Raw genomic sequence first — 22,783 nt, 5'->3', positions numbered from 1 at the left:
TCTAACGACAGGAGTCTTAGAAGAGTCTTCTAAGTAGAGTGGAATGGGAGCTGTGACTGGGAAGTAGGGATAAACCTGGGAGGGGGTGGATCTGGGTATTGTTTTATGGGCAGCTTAGATCAAAGGAGAAGCCCTAGGAGAGGGACTAGGAATATGAATGTTTTACATTCCAGACAAGATCTTGGTGATGATGGCAATAGAGTTTGGGGAAAATGAAAAAAATGGTGGTTGGTGAGGTCTGGAATAGTCATTTCTAGGAGAATAGTGATTGTTATTGTAATGATGAGAAGACAGTTTTGTTACTCACCACTTGCCTTTGCCTAGTCTAAGAGAGGAGACTGCTAGAGACAAGGTATTTTTCTTATTTTGAGGTAGACTTTCACAGAAAGTCTTTTTTCTTGACAAACAGAAAATATGTATTTCTTTTTATCTTCTTTATTTGATTGTGAACTCTTAAGACTAAATAGAGGTAAAGAGAACGAAAGAAAGAGTGATAGGAGCACAGTGAGTGGATTCCAATGGGAGTAAACTGGGAATTCTGTTCATCTACTGCCTCTATGCAATGGCTTTCACCTTCAGCAGCTCTAGTTCCTCCCTTCTAACTTCTACATGAGTAAAGAACACTTTCCTTCATCTGAACCAATGTTTCAACTGGTGTTGAAACATTGTATGACTAAAACTATATTATGAATAACTTTGTAATTTCATGGTGACCAAATTTAAAAACCAAACATAACAAAACTTGAGCATAAAGTGTCATCATCAACTTGTGAGAGCAAACATGCCTAGTAGTATTCTCCTTAACTGTATTCCCATCTTTTTATAGCAGGGTATTAAGCTTTTTCTGTATGTTTTTTGAAGTCAAGTATATCCCAAAAGGTACTCTGGAAGGCTGGGGCCAGTCCTGGAGATTCTCAGAAAATCACTGAGTGGTTCTATGTAAGGGTGCCAGGATCTGAATGCTACTCAGACGCTTCAGTGATGGGAATTACATGAGACACCTCTGTGGACCTTGTGGGAAGGGGGCTTCCCAGACTGCACCCAGAATACTCAGAGAACACTGAAGGGTTTGAATCAGGGTCAGCCTCATGTATATATATATATATATATATATATATATGTTTTTACCCCATACTATATTTTTACCTTCTCTTTTTTCTGATATTGTATGATTATAAAATGTAGAATAATTTGTGGGGATACAACATGTGCACATTTCAATCAGACACTCTTAAATAAGAGATTTTTTTTTTCTGAAGCAATATATACTGTAAGGTGCTAGAAAGAAATATAGAGTAGAATTTCTTATTGACATTTTTCTTATGTGAATTCAAATATCTTTTTGCTCCTTTACAAAATAAAAATACTATATCAAGAAATTGAGAAAAAAGATTTTAAAAAAATTTAAAATTTTCAGAAGTAACTATGTTGGTAAGTTAGGGTATTTATTATCTGAACAAGTATGAAAACAGAAAGGAGATAAAGAAATTATTATTTATAAAATGACAGGAAATAAGGGGGAAAGTATTTTAAAATATTGGGAAATAAAAAAAATGTAAGATGCCAGAGAATGTGAATTATGGTGGCCACTATGAAAAACAGTGTAAGAGTTCTTTAAAAATTAAAAATAAAAGTACCATGCGATTCACAAAAGAAAAAAAAGAGTACAGTATCTTCTCTAAAGAAAATATCTTATCAGAAAGATTAACTCAAAGTGCTAATCAGGAATCTCAAGAGTGGATGATGGTGGGTTGTATGACTTGGGATGTGGGATGACTTGGGACATTGGGATAGTGATAGAGAGAAGAGGACACTCATCTGGAGGGTGTTGTGCTGGAATTTTTTATGCATGAAATTTTACCATATCATAGTGTCTCTTATGGTACATAAAATTTATTTTGGAAAAGAATTATTAGTTGAAATCACAATTTTGGGGATCGTGAAAATGCAGCTAGATTAAGTACTAATCTGGACTGGGGATGAGGACTAATATGGATGACTTCATTTGGGGCCTGTGGTATATTGTTTTTAATACCACACTCACACTTAATAATAAATGCATAGGTCCTTTTTCAGAAGATTTCTTGAATGAGATCACACAACAGAAAGGATAACACTTCTGTGAAGTATATGTCTTCGAGCAAGGAATCAAGTTCAACTGGAAAATCTGGACAGACATCAAAAGAAAAATTTTCTCTTTTCAAAACCCCATCGAGAGAAAAATTCATTTTAATACTCAAATTCTTAGACATAATTAAATTGGTATTATGTTCTCCCCTTGTTATATGGCTGTTAATATTTAATAACTAGCTTTGTTTCTAAGAAGATTCCATTCTTTTAGGAGTTTTCTGATGCTGGAGTGAAGAAGTAGATCAGAGACTGCTTTGATACTCTCATAATAGCTTATTATTTGGCAGAAGCATTGTGTAGGTAGTCACTGAATGTCAGTCTATTGGAAAAAAATGACAAACAAAGCTTCCTTCTTTAGGTTAGAGGCTAAAATTCTTAGTGCCTACCGACCCATGTGTCAGTTGTTGGTTCTGACCTTTTCTAATTGAATTATCCTCCTTCGGTGAACCAAATAAAAACATGTTTAATAGAAGGGGGTAATGTGAGTGCAGCTTAGTTTTTCTTATTAAAAATAAATATTCTTCTTTGAAATCATTTGAGGACTTATTGAACCATGTAACTCAGTCAGGAGAGCAATAATGGCCTCAACTAGGCAAAAAGTGGCAGCAAAATTAGTCTTTCTTAACTAGAAGGTCAGAGCTGCTTTTATGTTTCTTTAACTCAGTTTGCTGTGTAACTCATGGCTGAGATCTGGCTGATGCTGGATTAATAGTAATGCCAGTGGTAGTGTTGTTGGTGGCTTGGTAAAGTGGGGAATAAAGGCAGTAATCTAGAGAAAAGTGCTTCCACTTCTCTGCTTTATCCATGTTGGCCACCTGGGGAAATTCCTGACTTGGGTGAGAACTGGTAAAGTCTGCTATGAGCACCTCATTTCCCACCATCCACATGAGTTAGCCACCAAACTGTGTCTGGAATCCACTTGTTCTGCATGACTTGGAAGAGGACCCCTGCCACCCGATTTCTCAGAAGACAGGGACTCAGGCTGTAGGAAGAATTACTCTGCAGGGAAGGAGTCAGTCCTAACCTTGACACAAACATTCCTTCCAGGTTTCTCATCTTCTTTCACAGAAAATAATTTCAGAAGGAGAAGAAAGTGAAGCTAGCTAGTTTTTATTTCAAAAAAATACTTGGAAAGGCATGAAGATGAAGAAATAGAGGAAATACGTATTCGAGAACATGAATTTGAGAGAGCAAACCAGCAAGCAAGAAAAAAGGTACAGAGAGTGACTAGTTCAAGGGAGAATAGACTTGAGAGAGCATTCCCCATATGTTTTTCAGAAGGAACTTAACTACAGTTCCTACAGATAGCTTTATACTGGAGTTCTATGCATAGATAGAAGTTCATCTATATATTGGCACAGGATAGCTTTGCACTGCTTATGGTCTCATAATTTCATCCTTGCACTCCTTTATGATGATGTCTTCGTAATCTCATAGATTCTTCTGTAGCTTCTCTTTTTGTAAGGGGTCCACCCTTCTCTGGGTGGAGCCTTAGATTTTTGTATCTTAGTGTTTCGGTTTAAAAAATGTGCAGGGTGGGGCTGGAGTGATAGAACAGCGGGTAGGGCATTTGCTTTGCACGCCGCCCACCCGGGTTCGATTCCCAGTATCCCATATGGTCCCCCGGGCGCCGCCAGGAGTCATTCCTGAGTGCAGAACCAGGAATAACCCCTGAGCATTGCCGGGTGTGACCCCCCCCCCCCAAAAATGTGCAGGGACCATTATCTATCAGCCTTTCCAGAGGGGAAGTAAAACAAAGGGAACAGTAGTATGCCTTTAGCATAGCAGGTAAGGTGTTTGCCTTGCACACAACTGACCTGAGTTCGATTCCTCAGCCCCTCTTGGAGAGCCCAGCAAGCTACCGAGAGTATTCTGGCCCCATGGCAAAGCCTGGAAAGCTACCCATGACGGATTTGATATGCCAAAAACAGTAACATCGAGTCTCACAATGTAGATGTTACTGGTGCCCGCTTGAGCAAATCAATAAACAACAGGAGGACCTTGCAGACAGTGCAGACAGTTAAATTAGAGCACAAGGTATCTGGTGAAACTGAAAGTCAGTGAGGTCAGGAAAGTATCTCCCTACAAACCAACCATATTCAGAGAGAGGTGTACAATACAACGTAGCGCAAGTGGATTGGAAGAAAAATTGTGGTCATTAAGGAAAGAGATTCTGTTATGTTGAAGTGTTTGAAAGAAAAAGCCACACAGACTATCAATAATCCCTGGCATCTTCAAAATTATACCTCCTTTAGGAAATCCAGAGATCCAAGGAGGAGAGTAGTTATTAGGGTGAATATGTCACATCATGCCTTCTTTTGGGAGCTTCCCTTAGGTGGAGGAGAAAACATTATAGAAGTAATCTACCTTAGCCTTTCTGGATCGAAAAGTTATATCAAAGAAGTAATAATGTTTTTATTTCCATTAACCAAAAAAATTAAATGTTTCATATTAAAACTATTTTTCTTTAAACAGGTTGAAAGACCCCATGTATGTAAAAGAAGGCCTTTTGGTGCTAAGTGGAAAGTAGATTAGTTTATTCATTACTTATACATTAGTTTATGATACCAGTGAACACTATTTGGTATATCCATCATAACCACACATTTTAATTGTTTTTATTCTTAGTCATATATTGCTTACATTTGTTCTCAATTCTGAATTAATGAGAACTTTAATGAGAAAGAAAACACATAATTCTGCCAACGTTTCCTTAGATATTTTTCTCCAGATCTATAAATTTTCATCATCTGAAAAAATAACTATACATAACATCAAGATAACTCTTGTATTTCAAAACATAATGTAAGGAAGAAAATATCAATCAGGGTTTCTTTGCATCCTGTCTCAAATCAGTACTTTACTATGGAAATAAACACTGGTGATGCTTTGAGATCATTCCAGAGTAGGAGATAGATCAGTATTTTCATTATTATCATATCATATCTCAGGACAACTACACAAACAATACTTTCTACCGAAAAGGATCTCTTTCTCCTTTTTCCGCATGGTGTCCTTATGATCGTTACCTGCAGTTCAGATATTATACTCCGAGGAGGAAGGAATTACCTTTCTTAATTTCACTCACTGTATTTATTGTTCTTTCTTCGCATTGCCATAAGATTTGCTGGGGAATTACTTCCCTTCTCTCTCCTCTACTTTGACACTGAGTTGAGATCAGGAGCAGCTTGGGATTTCCAGTGCATAGCACAGCCTCACACATGTAGTGTATCTAAGCAATGTGTCTCAAATGGATTCTAATAAATGGAAATAAATCTTTATAATCTTAGAAAATGCATAGGACAAGGAAGGAGAGCATTTAAGGAAGAAAGAAAGTATACGTAAGACAGGCTGACATGCACAAACACCGTGTTTTAAAGAACATTAAATGGACAGGTGTGACTACAAATGAGTTCAGAAAGATAAGGCAAGTCCTAGAAAAGACATTTAGGAAATTAGGTTTATTCAGGGAGGTCCTTGAGAAATACCCATTGTCTACTCAACTCCAGCTGCCAGAGACAACAGTAATTTATTTCCTCCTACTTCTGGAAGCTGGAAGTGAGCCAAGGGATCCAGGATGGTCAGTTTTCCCAGCTTATATGCTTCTCACTGTGTCGTGACATGATAGGAACAGGAGCTTTGCTATCTATTCTTATAAGGGCACTGATCCCTTCCTGTAAAACTAATTACCTCCCAGATTCCAAATATCCATCACACTGGGAGCTTGATATTACATTTAGGAATTTGGAGTAGATAATTTCTAGACAATACTGAGTAATTGAGGAATCAGTTCTATCCTAATGAAGTGAACCAAAGAGATTCCCATAAACCATCCCTTCTGTTTTTGAATTTCCTTTGTTCTTGAAAAAAGTGAATGAAATCCTAGAAATCAACATTTCTACCTGAAAGGGTTTTAAGGCCCAAGGGCAAGCACAAAGTAACCTTTTAATTTCTGAGATGAATGAACAAAGTAATTTCTGTGAGTGGTATCTTCTATTTCTACAACAGCCATAAATCATACCTTTGGGAGCTGTACCATTTTACTTTTAAATGTACATTTTGAAAAGAACACAGTCTTTTTTTATTATGCTCCTTTTGTACAATTTCATTGATTCATCAGAGAGTCCTGTTGATTCTGTGGCAGGAAAACTATTTGTTATATTCACAATCCAAAGGCCTACTGATTATAGCAGGCATTTGCATTCACTTGATCAAGAAGGCAGTATATAGTCCTCTCTGATTTACAACTTTCTTTATCCATTCATGGTTCATTTTCCATTCTTTCCCAGACCTGAATTCCTTTCATTTGGCAAATTCTCTTAAGAATTACTCCACAGTATGATGCTTTTAATAGATTCAAAAAGTTTATGTTCATTTGCAAATGATTCCTTCCAAAATCAAGAATTCTGCCTGATTTGCAGTAAGCTGTTACTGCCTAAAGTTGCTAAGCAGGTTCCATTGAGATATAGCACAAATATACAGTGTTAATATCATGGTCAAGCTCCTGAGTATTTCCATGGATCCCAACTGTCAAGTGATACACAAAAATATATGACTTGGGGTCATTTGAAATTGTATCCACACTTTGATTTCTGCTTCTATTATACTGGCTCACAATATTAGATTCAATTCCAAGGTGCTACGGATAATCATCAGCTGTTTTTCTTACCCAGTATCTTTGTTTAAATGTATTCTTTCATTATCCATGTGCATTTGGGGGGAAAATAGTGAAAGAATGCATTTAATGGAATAATCTGTATTCTGTCAAGTATTCCTTTGCCTACCAAAGTATATGGAAACTTATTTTGCTATTTTTATTTATCCTGCCAGTGTAGTATACTGATGATTGAACTGAAGTTCAATAGTGTTAAAACAAGACATGAAATATTGATTAATTCTTTTTTTTAAATTCCCTTTTTACTACTGAGTATAGCAGATTTCAGAAGCTGCTGCCAATACTGTGCTCTCCAATAAACCTCCATTATTGGGAAGGTCTTGATCTCCTTTGGTCTTGATAAATGATTACTATGCTTTGAAAATGTTAGCCTTGAGTGCCCCAATCTATTTTTTCGTTGGTTCGCGGAAGAAATGAGTGAAAACTAGTATAATTTAGACTGCAAAGCTTAAAGCAAAGGTCCCCCAAGGAACCATTCCATGAAGAGGATGAAGCCACGGAGTCTGCGGTTTCAGGTCCTATTCCAGATCCTTGATGGTCATAATTCATAAGTCACATCTCAGGCCAAGACTTGCTTTTTTTTTGGGGGGGGGGAGGCTAGACAACATGATTGTGATGATTCCTAGGGTCCTGCTAGAAGTTCAGATAATGATTTTATATTGGCTGAATATCAATGCTTTAGATAACCCTTTAAAGATGGAGAAGATATTAAGATGCTTGACAAAATGAGGAATATTAGTGGAATGGTGGGGAGATCTGGAATAGAGCTTATGCACATGACAATTCCCCATGACCAGCAAATTTTCAACTTTAAGTACTGATAGTGTTTAGATTAAGATACCTTCACATAGAGGGAGTGGTCTTATTTTTCCCACCTAATTATAATCTTTGTGAGATCATGAACCAAGTTATTGAACTGTGTTCCATACTCTGTATTGTGTGAATTGATAGTAAATTCTATGAAGTACATTTTCCTTTGAAAAAGTAGCCATTTTAGATTTCCATAGTTCTTCCAGAAAAATTATCTATAAGGGAAATGTTGGTTACTATGAAGTACAATGGAAGAAAAATGCTTCACATTTCCCTAACAAGAAGATGAGGACATATTCAGACGCAGTGGTGTAAGTGAGTGGAAAACTCTGACAGCCAAATATATATTGAGATTGTTTAGACAGATTATTTTGACAGACAACAATTCCCTTTGGACATTTGATGGCCTTTAGACATCAAGGAACTGGGGTAAACATCAAGAGGCAAGGTAGCTTATATTTTATTAGTAATAAACTAGATGAAAGATCATACCTTAAATAATATGCCTTCAAGCTTGTGCTACGTCAAGGTGTTGACAGCATCATTTTTCTGAGAGATGAGCAAGTAAATTTAAGTACTTTCCAAGTGGTAAGTATCTGATTACCAAGGAGCAGTAGGATGCAAAGCTTGGCCAGTGAAAATGAATGATTGATAGCTTTGTCTCAACATTTCTGCCTTTATTTTCCCCTGCATGGCTCATTATTCGGCTGCATTAATTTAAACATTTCTATTTTACTGAATTAGGGGCTTAACTTCTCTTATCATTCCTATGGGAATCTTGATTGTTTATATGTAGATGACAATAATTGTTTTTATTGATCCCCAAGTGTAGAAGGTAGAAAAAGTACTATAGCTTATGGCCAGTTAGTACATAGTGTAGTGTGTGTAAGTGACACATTACAAGATGCTATTTGTCCCCAGAGGAGACCCTTTAAGAATATTTAAGACATCTGGTAGTAGAGATCTTTTCAAACTGAAAAACATAAGCAATTTCACATACGTCAGCTGAAGTGTTTTTGTTTATTTTCTGAGTCTCAAAAGATCTATTTGGGTGTAATTTATACTTCTTCATGTTTAATATTCCCATACAATAGGAGAGTTTGGAAATGGTGCAGCTACAAGAATTCTTGGAATCAGCGGAATCCAGGCCAGTGATATCCCATAGGGACTGAAATTACAAAGACGTTTGTTCAGAAGAATCCTGGGATTAATCAAATGATTGTCATTCTTATACCACAAGCATTATTATATGGACATTGGCACTGAGTATTTTCAGAAATCCATATTAATGCCCCAGCATGTACAGCATGGGTGGAAAACATCACATAATTTTTCATCCTCAATATATCAGAGTTGTCAGGGAAATACTACTATTCGATATGCCAAACACAGTAACAACTAATTTAATGTTTGTAGAAAATGGCACTTGGGTAATATGAGCCACCTAAATCTGTATCAAATGCAACACAGCTTACTTCAAGGGGCTTTTGAAATAATTAAATGTATGTCTTCTTCAAACCATACTATGATCCTGGACAACCATTATAGCTCTCATGGGCAAAAGTATGAAGGAGAATTACCTGGAGCTCCTCATTCAAAACTTTAATGACTATGGCTCCTACCATTTTCAAAGTAAAACTTTATTTATTTTTTTATGCAGCACAGGCAGTAATTGGCACTTCACCACACAGTGTGCGCAAATGTGCTATGGGTCTAATATGTTTGTTATTTTGACATCCAGTGTTGGTAGAGCATGGCACTATCAAATGACTGAAGCTGTTAACAGACTGTGACCACCGAGTTATTGGATTTTACCATTGGAAGAAACCTTAGATATAATATAATGTAACCCTTTCATTTTATATACAAGAAACTTAAGAATACCCAAAGAGTCTAAGGATATTGTCTTAAACCTCATGTCTGAGAAATGTCAGAGATAGAATGTGGAAAAAGGTGTCCTCAATCTTAATTCCAAACTCTACTTGGTAAGGACCAGAACACAGGCTGTGCTTCGTTGAAATATTTTCTGAGTAATTGTTTAACAAGTATTTCTCACTGGACCATGTGCTCGTCAAGAAGATGTTCATCATTAAGTTCTTGCATAGTCAATGCACATAATAGGACCCAAAGACATATTTTGCTAAAAAATAAGTAAGTAGGTGAATAGCTGGATTTGGATTTATATTCTCTCACCATGTAGTTTTTGGTGATTTCTAATAGTTTGGTCATCATGATAAAGAAGGCTATGATGAAAGTTAGATGAGAGCAGCATGAGCAGGAAAGAAGAGGGAAAAGTGGGTATAAAATTCAGTTGGAGTTAAAACCAAAAACATTCAGTATGTGGGAAAAATTTGTAAATTCAATCCTGCAGCTTGTTTGCAAGACTTTTGCCTCTTCTCTCTCCCAACTTTCAAATAAGAACTTTTTAAGTAGACTGTGCTGTAAGCAGTTCCTACCATAGCTGCTCCTCCTCAGACCTGAGAATGCAAGATTGACTCCAAGTTAAATTGTATAATAAGCAAAGTTGCTCGTTAGTGTGTTTTACCTCCCTGAGGAACCTCTTCTCACCCCCCATCCCATTTGGCTTCCATACCTAACCTGTGCTATTACATCCATCCCCTATCACAGAGGAAAGTACATGTAACTCAACTTGATCTTTTTTTGTCTAGAATATTTTCCATTTAGAAGTCACACCAGGAGATACAATGGAAGGCTAGTTACAGTGCGGCATTTCAGATTCACTGACAAGCGAGCAGAGAGGATAGATACACAAAGGATCTCTTGGTCTCTCTTTGTAAATCATTCTTTTTTTTTTAATTTATGTTTTTTTTTCTTTTTTTATTAGTGAAAAACCATGAGGTACAGTTATAGGCTTACAAATTTTGTGTTTGGGTTTCAGTTATACAATGATCAAGTGCCCATCCCTCCACCAGTGCCCGTCATCCATCCCCACGGGTCCCAGCATCCCCCCCCAACCCTCATCCCCGCCCCCCCCCCCATCCTGCCTCTGTGGCAGGGTATTCCCCCTTGTTCTCTCTCTCTTCTTTTGGGTACTGTGTTTTGCAAGAGAGGCTTTGAGTGGCAATCATGTTTGGTCTATCGACTACTTTTAGCATGCTTCTCCCACCCTGGGAGGTCCCTCACAACACCCTTCATTTGGTACTCTCTTCTCTATCTGAGCTTCCTTTTCACCTAGAGCCTGTGGCTGGCCTTCCATTCATGGAGCAAAATTCCTAGTACTAATCTCAGCCATTCCTGGGTGTTACTCTCCCTTTTTGTTGCTTTATGTTCCCCAGATGAATGCAATCTTTCTGTGTCTATCCCGCTCTTTCTGACTCATTTCGCTTAACATGATACTTTCCATGTAGTACCACTTGTATGTAAATTTCATAACTTCATATTTTCTAACAGCTACATAGTACTCCATTGTGTAAATGTACCAAAGTTTCTTTAACCAGTCATCTGTTCTTGGGCACTCAGGTTTTTTCCAGATTCTGGCTATTGTAAAGAGTGCTGCAATGAACAAACAATTGCAGATGTCACTTCGACTATACCTTTTTGCCTCTCTGGGATATATTCCCAGGAGTGCTATAGCTGGGTCAAATGGCAGATCAAATTCTAATTTTTTGAGAGTCATCCATACTGTTTTCCAAAAGGGTTGGACCAGCCGGCATTCCCACCAGCAGTGAAGGAGGGTCCCTTTCTCGCCACATCCGCGCCAGCACTGGTTGCTTTTGTTCTTGTGGATGTGGGTGTAAATCATTCTAAGTCAACCAAAAATAAAGGGTAAAAAATGTAGTTATCAGCCCCCACTGTGTATTTGTGTCACTCCTGAATTGCTGACATGTTGTAATTTGATACTAAGCCATGCCTCTTTTAAATATAAATAAATAAAAGAAGAAAAGGACCCAGGTTCCTAAATATAGCAGGCTAAGAGCTTGGTATCTGGAGAATTGCATCTCTTAAGACTGAACTTTGAGGAGAAAACCACTGGATGGAGACCTGTCCACAGACTAGTTATCAGTGCCAAGTGGCAGTTTGTAGGAGAAGAGTTGGCTGTGCTCTAGGAGCCACAAAATACAGATCGAGGGTATATACTTTGGGAGCCACAAAATACAGATCGAGGGTATATACTGGAAAAGTAGGTACTTCACTTGTTTGAGGTTCTGGATTTGAAACAGAAGCAAAACAAGCAATATCAAAAGCAACGCCAATAAAACACAAAAATGCAGTCTTATTTTACAAGGGTCAAAACAACCTGGGTGACCAAATGCTCCCATAGAGAGAGCTTTAAGGAGACAGAAGTTATCTATTTTAGAAATAGAAAACTTGGTCATCTTGGCTAAAATGCAGAAATCCATCTTAGCATCCAAAATGCCCTTAAACTGTAATTTAACAAACAGGGCATCCACTTTTGTTCTCTCGCTCCTTTTGGGTGTTGTGGTTTGCAAAAGAGGCATAGAATGGCAATCATGTTTGGTCTATAGTCTGCTTTCAGCATGCTTCTCCCATCCTGGGAGGATCATCCCAATACCCTTTATTTGGTGCTCCCTTCTCTATCTGAGCTCCCTTTTTGATTAGGAAGTATCTTAAGTTCAAGTGGTCACCATCTCCTCTCTCTAATCCTCCCATTATTTTTCTTTTTTTCTTTTTTTTTTAATTTTTATTTTTTTATTAGTGAAACACCATGAGGTACAGTTGTAGATTTACAATTTTTTGTGCTTGGGTTTGATTATACAATGATCAGATACCCATCCCTCCACCAGTGCCCATTTTCCACCACCATGGATAATATCCCCTCCACCCCCATCCCCCCATCCCCCCCTGCCTCTGTGGCAGGGCAATCCCCTGTGTTCTCTCTCTCCTTTTGGGTGTTGTGGTCTGCAAAAGAGGCATTGAGTGACAAACATGTTCAGTCCATAGTCTACTTTCAACATGCATCTCCCCTCCTGGGAGGATCCTCCAAACACCCTTTATTTGGTGTTCCCTTCTCTATCTGAGCTGCCCTTTCCTCTAGAATGCCCGACTGGCCACTAAGCTATGGAGTAATCCTCCTGGTGCTGACCTCAGCTATTCTTGGGTATTGATCTCATATTTTGTTACATTATATCCCCCAGATGAATGCAATCTTTCTATGTCTATCCCTCTCTTTCTGACTCATTTTGCTTAACATGATACTTTCCATGTTGTACCACTTGTATGTAAATTTCATAACTTCATCTTTTCTAAGAGCTACATAGTACTCCATTGTGTAGATGTACCAAAGTTTCATTAACCAGTCATCTGTTCTTGGGCATTCAGGTTTCTTCCAGTTTCTGGCTATTGTAAAGAGTGCTGCAATGAACAAACAAGTGCAGATGTCACTTCGACTATACATTTTTGCCTCTCTGGGATATATTCCCAGGAGTGGTATTGCTGGGTCAAATGGGAGCTCAATTTCTAATTTTTTGAGAATCGTCCATACTGTTTTCCAGAAGGGCTGAACCAGTCGACATTCCCACCAACAGTGAAGGAGTGTCTGTTTCTTGCCACATCCGCGCCAGCATTGGTTGCTTTTGTTCTTTTGAATGTGGGCCAGTCTCTGAGGTGTGAGATGGTATCTCATCGTGGTTTTGATCTGCATCTCCCTGATGATTGATGATGTAGAGCATTTTCTCATGTGCTTTTTTGCCATTCGGATTTCTTCTTTGAGAAAGTTTCTGTTCATTTCATTGCCCCATTTTTGGATGGGGTTGGATGTTTTCTTCTTGTGGAGTTTAACCAGTATTTTGTATATCCTGGATATCAACACCTTGTCAGATGTGTATTCGGCGAATATCCTTTTCCATTCTGTAGACTGTCTTTGTATTTTGGTCACTGTTTCTTTGGAGGTGCAGAAGCTTCTTAGTTTAAGATAGTCCCATATATCTATCGCTGTTTTCACTTGCTCAGTCAGTGGTTTGACATCTTTGAAGATACCATTAGCTTCAGTGTCATGGAGGGTTTTGCCAACTTAGTCTTCAATGTACCTTATGGTTTCTGGTTTGATGTTGAGGTCTTTAATCCATTTTGATCTTACTTTTGTACATGGTGTTAGGCAGAGTTCTGAGCCCATTTTTTGCATGTAGCCGTCCAGTGATGCCAGCACAATTTGTTAAAGAGGCTTTCCTTACTCCACTTCACATTACTTGCACCTTTATCAAAGATTAGATGATCATATGATTGACGGGAGATGTCAGTGTATTCAACCCTGTTCCATTGGTCTGCAGTTCTGCCTTTGTTCCAGTACCACGCTGTTTTAATTATTACTGCTTTGTAGTAGAGTTTGAAGTTAGGGAGGTTGATGACTCCCATTTTCTTTTTCCCAAGAATTGCTTTAGCTATTCGTGGGGGCTTATTGTTCTATATAAATTTCAGGAGTGTTTGCTCCATTTCTTTGAAGAATGTCATGGGTATCCTTATAGGGATTGCATTGAATTTATACAATGCTTTTGGTAGTATTGCCATTTTGACAATGTTAAGTCTCCCGACCCATGAGCAGGGGATATCTTTCCATTTCCTCATGTCCTCTTTTCTTTCCTGAAGTAGCGTTTTGTAGTTTTCTTTGTATAGATCCTTTACTTCCTTAGTTAAGCTGATTCCTAAGTACTTGATTTTCTGGGGCACAATTTTGAACGGGATTTTTTTTCATGTTGCTTTTTTCTCTCTCACTGTTTGCATATAGGAAAGCCATGGACTTTTGGATATTGATTTTATAGCCTGCAACTTTACTATACGAGTCTATTGTTTCTAGGAGTTTTTTGGTGGAGGTTATTGGGTTCTCTAAGTAGAGTATCATATCATCTGCGAATAGTGAGAGCTTGATTTCTTCCTTTCCTACCTGAATGCCCTTAATATCTTTTTCTTGCCTAATCGCTATTGCAAGCACTTCCAGTACTATATTGAACAGCAGTGGATAGTGGGCATCCTTGTCTCGTCCCTGATCTTAGAGGGAAGGCTCTCAGTTTTTCTCCATTGAGGATGATGCTTGCTGTAGGCTTATGGTAGATGGCTTTAAATATGTTGATGAAGGTCCCCTCTATACCCATTTTGGCTAGGGTTTTCATCATAAAGGGGTGCTGGATCTTGTCAAATGCTTTCTCTGCATCTATTGATATAATCATATGCTTTTTATCTTTTCTTTTGTTGATATGATGGATTATGTTGATTGATTTCTGAATGTTGAACCATCCTTGCATCCCTGGGATGAATCCTACTTGGTCATGGTGTATGATCTTTTTGATGAGTAGTTGGATTCTATTTGCTAGTAGTTTGTTGAGGATCTTTGCATCTGTGATCATCAGGGATATCGGTCTGTAATTCTCTTTCTTTGTGGTATCTCTGTCTGCTTTTGGTATCAGTGTGATATTTGCTTCGTAGAAACTGTTTGGAAGTGTTTTTGATATTTCAATTTTGTGGAAAAGCTTAAAGAGCATTGGGAGTAAGTCCTCTTTAAAGATTTGGAAGAATTCACTAGTGAATCCATCCAGGCCAGGACTTTTGTGCTTGGGGAGACTTTTTATTACCATTTCAATTTCCTAGATGGTGATAGGTCTGTTCAGGTATTCCAGGTCTTCTTGGTTCAGCCTTGGGAGTCTGTAGGAGTCTAGGAATTTATCCATTTCCTCGAGGTTTTGATGTTCCGTGGCATAAAGTTTCTCAAAGTACTCCCTGAGGATCCTTAGAATTTCTGTAGTTTCTGTTGTAATGACCCCCTTTTCATTTCTGATTCGGTTTATTAGGGTTTTCTCTCTCCCTTTCTTTGTGAGTTTTGCTAGAGGCTTATCGATCTTGTTAATTTTCTCGAAGAACCAGCTCTTGGTTTCATTGATCTTTCGGATTGTTTTTTGGGTTTCCATCTCGTTAATATCTGCTCTGAGCTTTATTATTTCCTTCCTCCTGTTCGGGTTGTGCTCCTTTTTTTTGGTCCTTCTCCAAGCTCTTAAGCCGTGAGGTTAGGTTACTTATGTGTGCTCACTCCTCCTTCCTGAGGAATGCTTGTAGAGCTATAAACATTCCTCTTAACACAGCTTTTGCTGTGTCCCATAAGTTTTGGTAACTCGTGTTCTCATTTTCATTCGTTTCTAGGAATCTTTTGATTTCCTCTTTGATTTCCTGTCTAATCCACTCGTTGTTCAATAGTGCACTGTTTAATTTTCAGGTGTTTGATTTAGTTTTCTGTTTTTGTGTGTGATTTACTTCTAATTTCAGCGCATTATGGTCTGAGAAGATTGTTGATACAATCTCTATCTTCTTAATTTCATGGAGGCATGTTTTGTGGCTCAGTATGTGGTCTATCTTGGAGAATGTTCCATGTACGCTTGAGAAGAATGTGTATTCAGCTTTTTGTGGATGAAGTGTCCTGTATATAACTACTAAGTCCCTTTCTTCCATTGTTTCCCTCAGATGAAGTATGTCCTTGCTAAGCTTGAGTCTGGTTGATCTATCAAGAGGTGACAAAGCAGTGCTGAAGTCTCCCACTAGTATTGTGTTGCTATTGATGTCTTTTTCCAAATCTATGAGTAGTTGTTTTAAGTACTTTGCTGGTCTCTCATTAGGTGCATATACATTTATTATTGTAAGTTCTTCCTTTTGTACAGATCCTTTGATCAATAAGAAATGGCCTTCACTGTCTCTTATGACCTTCCTCACTCTGAAATCATTGTGGTCTGATATTAGGATGGCTACCCCAGCTTTTTTATGGGAGCTGTTTGCCTGTAGGATTGTTTTCCAGCCTTTGACTCTGAGTCTGTGTTTGCTTTGACTATTGAGATGTGTTTCTTGCAGGCAGCAGAATGTTGGGTTCAATTTTCTAATTCATCCTGCCACTCTATGTCTTTTAATTGGTGCGTTTAGCCCATTGACATTGAGAGAGATTATTGTTATGGGATTTTGTCCCATTGTTCTGTTGAAATTTGGTGTATTTGAGGGGCCTTTCTTGCCTTAAAGTATCCCATTTAGTTGTTCTTGTAACCACGGTTTTGAGTCTATGAAGTTCCTGAGCTGTTGTTTGTCTGTGAAACTGTGTGTTGTTCCTTCTATTATAAATGAGAGACTCGCTGGGTAAAGTATTTTTGGGGAGGCATTTATTTCATTGAGTTTTTTCACTATGTCCCACCACTGTTTTCGGGCCATGAGGGTTTCATCAGAAAAATCAGCTGTGAATTTTAAGGATGCTCCTTTGTAAGAGAATTCTTTCTTCGATCTTGCTGCTTTCAGAATTTTGTCTCTGTCTAAGGTTTTGGTCATTTTGATCAGAATGTGCCTTGGGGTGTTTTTATTCGGATTTCTTCTAGCTGGTACCCTTCGGACCTCCTGAATATGGTCACAAGTTTTCTTCAGCTCTGGAAACGTTGTAGCAATGATGTCTTTGACAGTTTCTTCTTCATCAAGGTTTTCTTCCTGTACCTCTGGGACTCCAATAATTCTTATGTTACCCCTCTTGGCTTCATCACGATCTTCTCTTGCCATCTGTTCCCGAATTGTGAGTCTCTTTTCCATTTTCTGCTCTTTTCTGGAGAGTCTCTGAACTACATCTTCAAGCTCACTGATTCTGTTCTCAGCAGCTGTTACTCTGCTGCTGAGGCCTTCCACTGGGTTTTTCAATTCGCCTACGAGATTTTTTAGGTCTGACATTTCCGCTGGCATTTTCCTCATTTCTGCCTTCAAATCCTCTTGTCTTCTATTGGCATTGCTTTCCATTGTTTCTTTTAGTTCCCTAAGCATCCTAAGTAGCTCTCTTCTGAATTCCTTGTCAGAGAGGTTGTCTAACACTACAGTACTGTTGGTGTCATCTGGGCTAGACTCTTCAATATGAAAGTTTGGTGGGCTTTTGCGTTGCTTTACCATTGTGAGATGTGTGGTTTAGTCCTTCACGTTCACTGTTACTATTCTGCTTGATATGCAGTGTGAGTTAAGATAGGCTTATGAGTTATTGGCTACTGTGTTTCTAGTGACTGAGCTAAACTAGAGAAGTTTCCATCTAAGAAGGTAGCTTATGGTTCCTATGGCATATGTAGTGGGAAATTATTTCGCGGCCGTTAACGCAGCTGCAGCTCCGGAAAAAGTCCCTGGCACTGAGCGAGGAGTTAGGAACGTCTACGGTTGGAATAGGAGCCGTTCAGCTTGGTTGCCCAGAGCTGGGACTCCGTGCCCGTCCCGCGCAGATCAGGGGAGAAAACCGGCTTTCCAGGACATGGAGCTAGCTGTGCATGCGCAGAGAGGGACCCAGGCCCTTGGGGGCGGGCTGTACCTCCCATTATTTTTCAAACATACCACTGAGGTCTTTCTGGACAACCTTTCTAACATAGGTATCTCTCAATCCAATCCCCTGGTCTTCTGAGAAAACAAAAGTTTGAGTTGTTTTATAGCTAGCCATGGGCTGAAGCCATAGCACAGCAGTAGGGTATTTGCCTTGCGTGCAGCCAGCCCCACAGAGCCGGGTTTGATTCCTCCATCCCTTTTGGAGAGCCCGGTAAGCTATCGAGAGTATTGTACCCACACGGCAAAGCCTGGCAAGCTACCCATGACGTATTAAATATGCCAAGCACAGTAACAAGAAGTCTCAAAATGGAGACATTTACCTGCTAGAGTAAATTGATGAGCAAGGAGAGGACAGTGTTTGTTTGTTTGTGCATTTATAGTTAACTTCCACATATCATAACTTCCACAGCCATGATGGGCCCAGAGGAGATAATCAATACAAATACATTGAACAGGTTGGTGGCATGGATCTTGCTGAGGAAAGGTCGTGTCGCCCTGATGCATGAAAAGCAGTGAAAGAAAACATTTCAGATACATTTGTAGACTAAGTCGGTCACCTAAGTAACATCAAATTTTCACTTGGAAATTCAACAAATCTTAGAAAAATGATATGTCCAAGTAAGCAAGACAAATCCATTATCATTCAGTTCCCATCAGGGCCTGAAGCAACTTTTAGAAAACCTGTTCTCAGATACACAGTGCTAATTTGTGTCTTATGGAAAATTGAATAAATTATTTTTTACCTGAAGGGATCAAAATTATTTGACTTCAGATATTTGCCATATGGCTCTCCCAAACAGCATTGCTCATAGGCTTAAGGTGTAAGAGTCAGAGCATGTGTATAAATTATTCAGAGATAATTTAAAGTGAGTGGGTATCTTTGACAGATTGTTTCTTACTGCTTTTTTTTACTGATAACAAGTACTCTGGTTTTTGATAAAAAGCATCATTTCTCATCACCCTTCATTCTTGTTCTGTGTATGTTTTCTGTGTTGTTTTGTCTCTCGTTTGTTCTTTGCTCACCTCCCAGAGTCCAGTCTGGCTCTTATCTCAGCACGGGATGGTTCACCTTCATTCTGGCCATGGATGCCTGTTACAGCATCCACATCTACGGAATGATAAATGACACCTACTGCAAGTAAGATCACAGGAAATTATTTTTATGCATCTCCATTTCTAATCTCTTGTCAAAACATCACAATTAATTTTAATGCCATAAATCTGAGGAAAAGATAAAGCAACAATTATTTCCGGGTGTTCTTTGCTGATATGACATTTTATTGTCTGTGCATCAAGTTGTGACTTTTAGGGGTTATAAAAAGAAAAACATTTACCACAATTTAATGTCAAATGTTTGAAGGAACATTTTGCCCTTAATCAGTGGCATGTCAGGGACTGGGGCTGGAAAATACAGAGCAACTTTAGTGGTTATTTAATTTGCAAAGTAAGTTTGTCATTTCTGCTGCTCAAATAGCTTGATGGATGGCTATACACTTAATGGTGATATTTGATCATGAAGGATAAAAGGTCCTGAAGCTTCAGAAAAGCTTACAGCTTAACAAGACTTCCCAGAAATTATACTAATAAGTGGGTAATATGCCAGCTCCTTATTTAAAATGGATATGTTGCTCTATAGTATATCCCCACTGGTGGGATAATTTCTAATTAGATAATAAAACGACTTCTCCATGTGTTATATAGGTAATAAAATACATCCCTCTGCCAACAATTGGGATAACATAATTTAGAGAATGTTTTAATCATAATGTCAAGTGGAAACTAAACTACAAGCTTCACAATAAAATATATCTACCCTAGCTATAAGCATAATGGAGCACAGATGTACCAAATATCTTCTTGAAAAATTACAATGCTACTTCAAGCTCTGAAAAACCATCAGGCTATAGAAAGTTTGTTTCCATTAAACACCATTTCCTCTTTCAGTGGATAGCAATATGTTTGAATGTAATTGGTATGATAGATAAATTTTATTTGATTTATTAAAGTACTAATTACCTAGTACATTTTCTTAAAAGCTTTTATATAATAGCTTTTAACTGAGTTCATGGACAAAAACTATGCATGGGGTTGCAAGTAAATGCATTCTTGGGTACATAATGGGTTCTTATAAATGACTGCATCATTCTTTTAATTCAATCCTCCTTTCCTTTTTTCTTTTCTAGGACGGAAGGATATAGAAAAGTCCCCTACCATTACTATGAACAAGGAAAAGATGAATGTGATGAATATTTTCTTCATGAACAAGCTCCATATGGGGGGCATAGATTTATCACTGAGAAGAAAGTATTTGCTAAGTGGGCCAAGAAACACAGAATTATATTTACACATCCAAACTGGACAGTTTCTTGATGTTGGTATTTTTCATTTTGTCAAACCACTTGATGTGATCATAATACTGCAACTGTGATGCTAATGATGATGATAGCAATGATTAAGACCACAATAATGATGATCAAGTTTCTGTACATTCTCAGATATGCTGGTGACTGCTAGTAATTTGAACTTGGAATTCCATAGAAGATGGTTGTGCTCATTATATTTTTTCTGAAGGCTCAACACTACATACTGCACTTTATTATTTAACTGGAAGTAAAATTGAAGGCCCATAATACGCAGCGATGACCTAAGAATTTGGAACATGATCCTCCAAGATAACTACCCGTAATATCAGAATAGGGCCTGCCTTCTAAGGCCAGGGAATTTGGCCTCATGAGTCATGTTTATTGACTCAATGACCTCTGTCTGAAATATAAGCAAGGCTACCATCTTAGAGACATGTTGATTTTTAAACACTAGCCCAAGAGATAATATCTGTGTATGAGTACTTTTCCAAAATTACTAGTTATCTTGGGAAGACTCTTCTTCACATACCATTTTTTCAGTACTTCCTATAGCTAAAGTCTCAGGCCATTACCTAATTAACAATGAAGATACCATGGGCATCCTACCCATCAGGATTATTTGACTATCTCAAACTTTAAAAATAAACCAAATAGTTTCGTGAGTTTCCACTCTCACCTGTCCATTCTTATTACATGAAACAATGTAACTAAGGATGTTTAATAGAATAATCTATATTAAATGTTCAGATTTTTTGTTGAGTCCTAAATATTTCAGAAAGCATTAACATATAAGATTCCAACACTGTAATACATATACTGTGAAAACATTCCTAAAACATAAGCAAAAGGGTTACTAACTCTGCTTCAACACTCAACAGCATATAAGTACAAGCTTTTAAAAATTTAAGAAGCAGAGAAAGCAAAGCATATTTTTACATTACTTTTTATCTCACCATTCTTCATAATATATATTTGTATATTCAAATTTCTATTTTATAGGCCCAATATGTGTCTCTCCATATATTGCATTATTCTTGCTAAGTGCCAACTATTAGACATGGAAGGGACATGTCTCCTTGAATCTGACCAGAGTTTTTGCCTTCTTGGGGTTTATTTCACCCCAGTGTACCAGTTGTTATACTTTATTAACAACAATAATAATGACTTTTGTGTCCAAAGTACTTTGTCATTTAGATTCCTTCTCAGATGTTATCTCATGTAATACCTATTACCATCCTATTAGGCTTTTTTACTGCCTACACATTCTGACAACTCTGTAGCAGATGATATGTAATTTGTTTATTATTATGCTATGTTTTGGATTCCTCTTGTTAATATTTTATAGAATGGTATTCATATAGTCTAGTAACCAACTGATTCCAGTGCCAAATATGTATACATTGTGTCAGGAAGATGCAAATCATATCACAAGTGTAGTCCTGACAATAGATTAGGACTCTTGTGAATTTAGGTACTTTGGACTTTTTAAAATGACTTTTTAGGTAGGGAAAAATGTGATAATAGACACAAGATGGAATAAAAGCAGAAAATATAGTTTTTCACCCACACTTAAGATTACTATTCTTCATATACTCATTGATCATTAAGTATTAGAAGACTGATTTTCTGAGAGAGTAACTGAGAGACCATAAACATCCTTGCAAATGATTCAAGAACAAAAGCCAGGTTTAATTTAGATACTGTTCTGGAGGCTGGGAGTGATTATACATTTCACCTCAGGGACACTTTGCAAGTCTTTACCTGTGCTGTCTTGTGATGAGCCATCACTACAATGCACAGAGGTCTCTTTCCTGCCTTCTGTCATCTCACTACCCCAATACTCACATTTATAAAAATGATTAACTGTCTCTTCCATAGTTGAAACTGTTTCTGATGTTCTTTTTTTTTCCTTATATGATTTTCTGTTCTATATTGTTATTTTTTCAAGCTTCTGATGGATAGAAATGCGCAGGCAAAGAAAAATAAACAGATGCAAATATTAAAAATTGTTATGCAGCCTGTTTGTCCCCCCTCCACTCCCTGTGATACAGAATGGCATAATTGATTGTTTATTCTGATAAATGGAAGGCCAACTCTTTTTATTTTCACTCTTAGGCATGAAAAAATTGAAAACCTTTCTAGATCTCCTGCCTCACTCCAACTACCTTTGACTTTTCCAGTGTCCTATATCACTCTGTCCTATATCACTCACTCTGGCTGTAGGTGTGAGTAGACTGGATAGTGTTTCCTTTAAAAGAAGGAAGAAGATGAGAGGGTGATCTTCCTTCTCCTCTGTTACTCTTCCTCCCCCCACCCCGCCTCCTCTCCCCTCTGCATTTTTCTGCTTCTATTGCTCCCTTTTCTTTCCCCTCCTTTGTGTGTATGTGGGGGAGTGGCAGAGGGGAAGAGGGCAGAACAGCTATTCTCAGGGTTTACTCCTAATTCTGTGCTCAGAGGCCAGTCCCAGCCTCAAGGCACACAAGGTGTCAGGAATTAAACCAGGGTTGTCCACATGAAAGTAAAA

The 22,783-nt window shown here is 38.0% G+C and overlaps 1 protein-coding gene across 1 annotated transcript in view; it reads left to right on the top strand.

Annotated features, from left to right (window-relative positions):
* Positions 1-20,722, top strand: part of ST6GALNAC3 (ST6 N-acetylgalactosaminide alpha-2,6-sialyltransferase 3) — a 643,623-nt gene extending 622,901 nt beyond the window's left edge. The window contains exons 4-5 of the mRNA XM_056123148.1: positions 18,927-19,034; positions 20,080-20,722. Coding sequence (XP_055979123.1) covers positions 18,927-19,034; positions 20,080-20,266 — 295 coding nt within the window. The 3' untranslated portion in view covers positions 20,267-20,722. The remainder of the gene's footprint in view (positions 1-18,926; positions 19,035-20,079) is intronic.
* The last annotated feature ends 2,061 nt before the right edge of the window (positions 20,723-22,783 follow it).

The sequence above is a fragment of the Sorex fumeus genome, unplaced genomic scaffold, assembly GCF_029834395.1.
Source record: "Sorex fumeus unplaced genomic scaffold, SorFum_2.1 ptg000047l, whole genome shotgun sequence".
Lineage (NCBI taxonomy): Eukaryota > Metazoa > Chordata > Mammalia > Eulipotyphla > Soricidae > Sorex > Sorex fumeus.
Note: the sequence above shows the minus strand (reverse complement) of the source record. Positions and strands in the feature narration are given on the sequence as shown.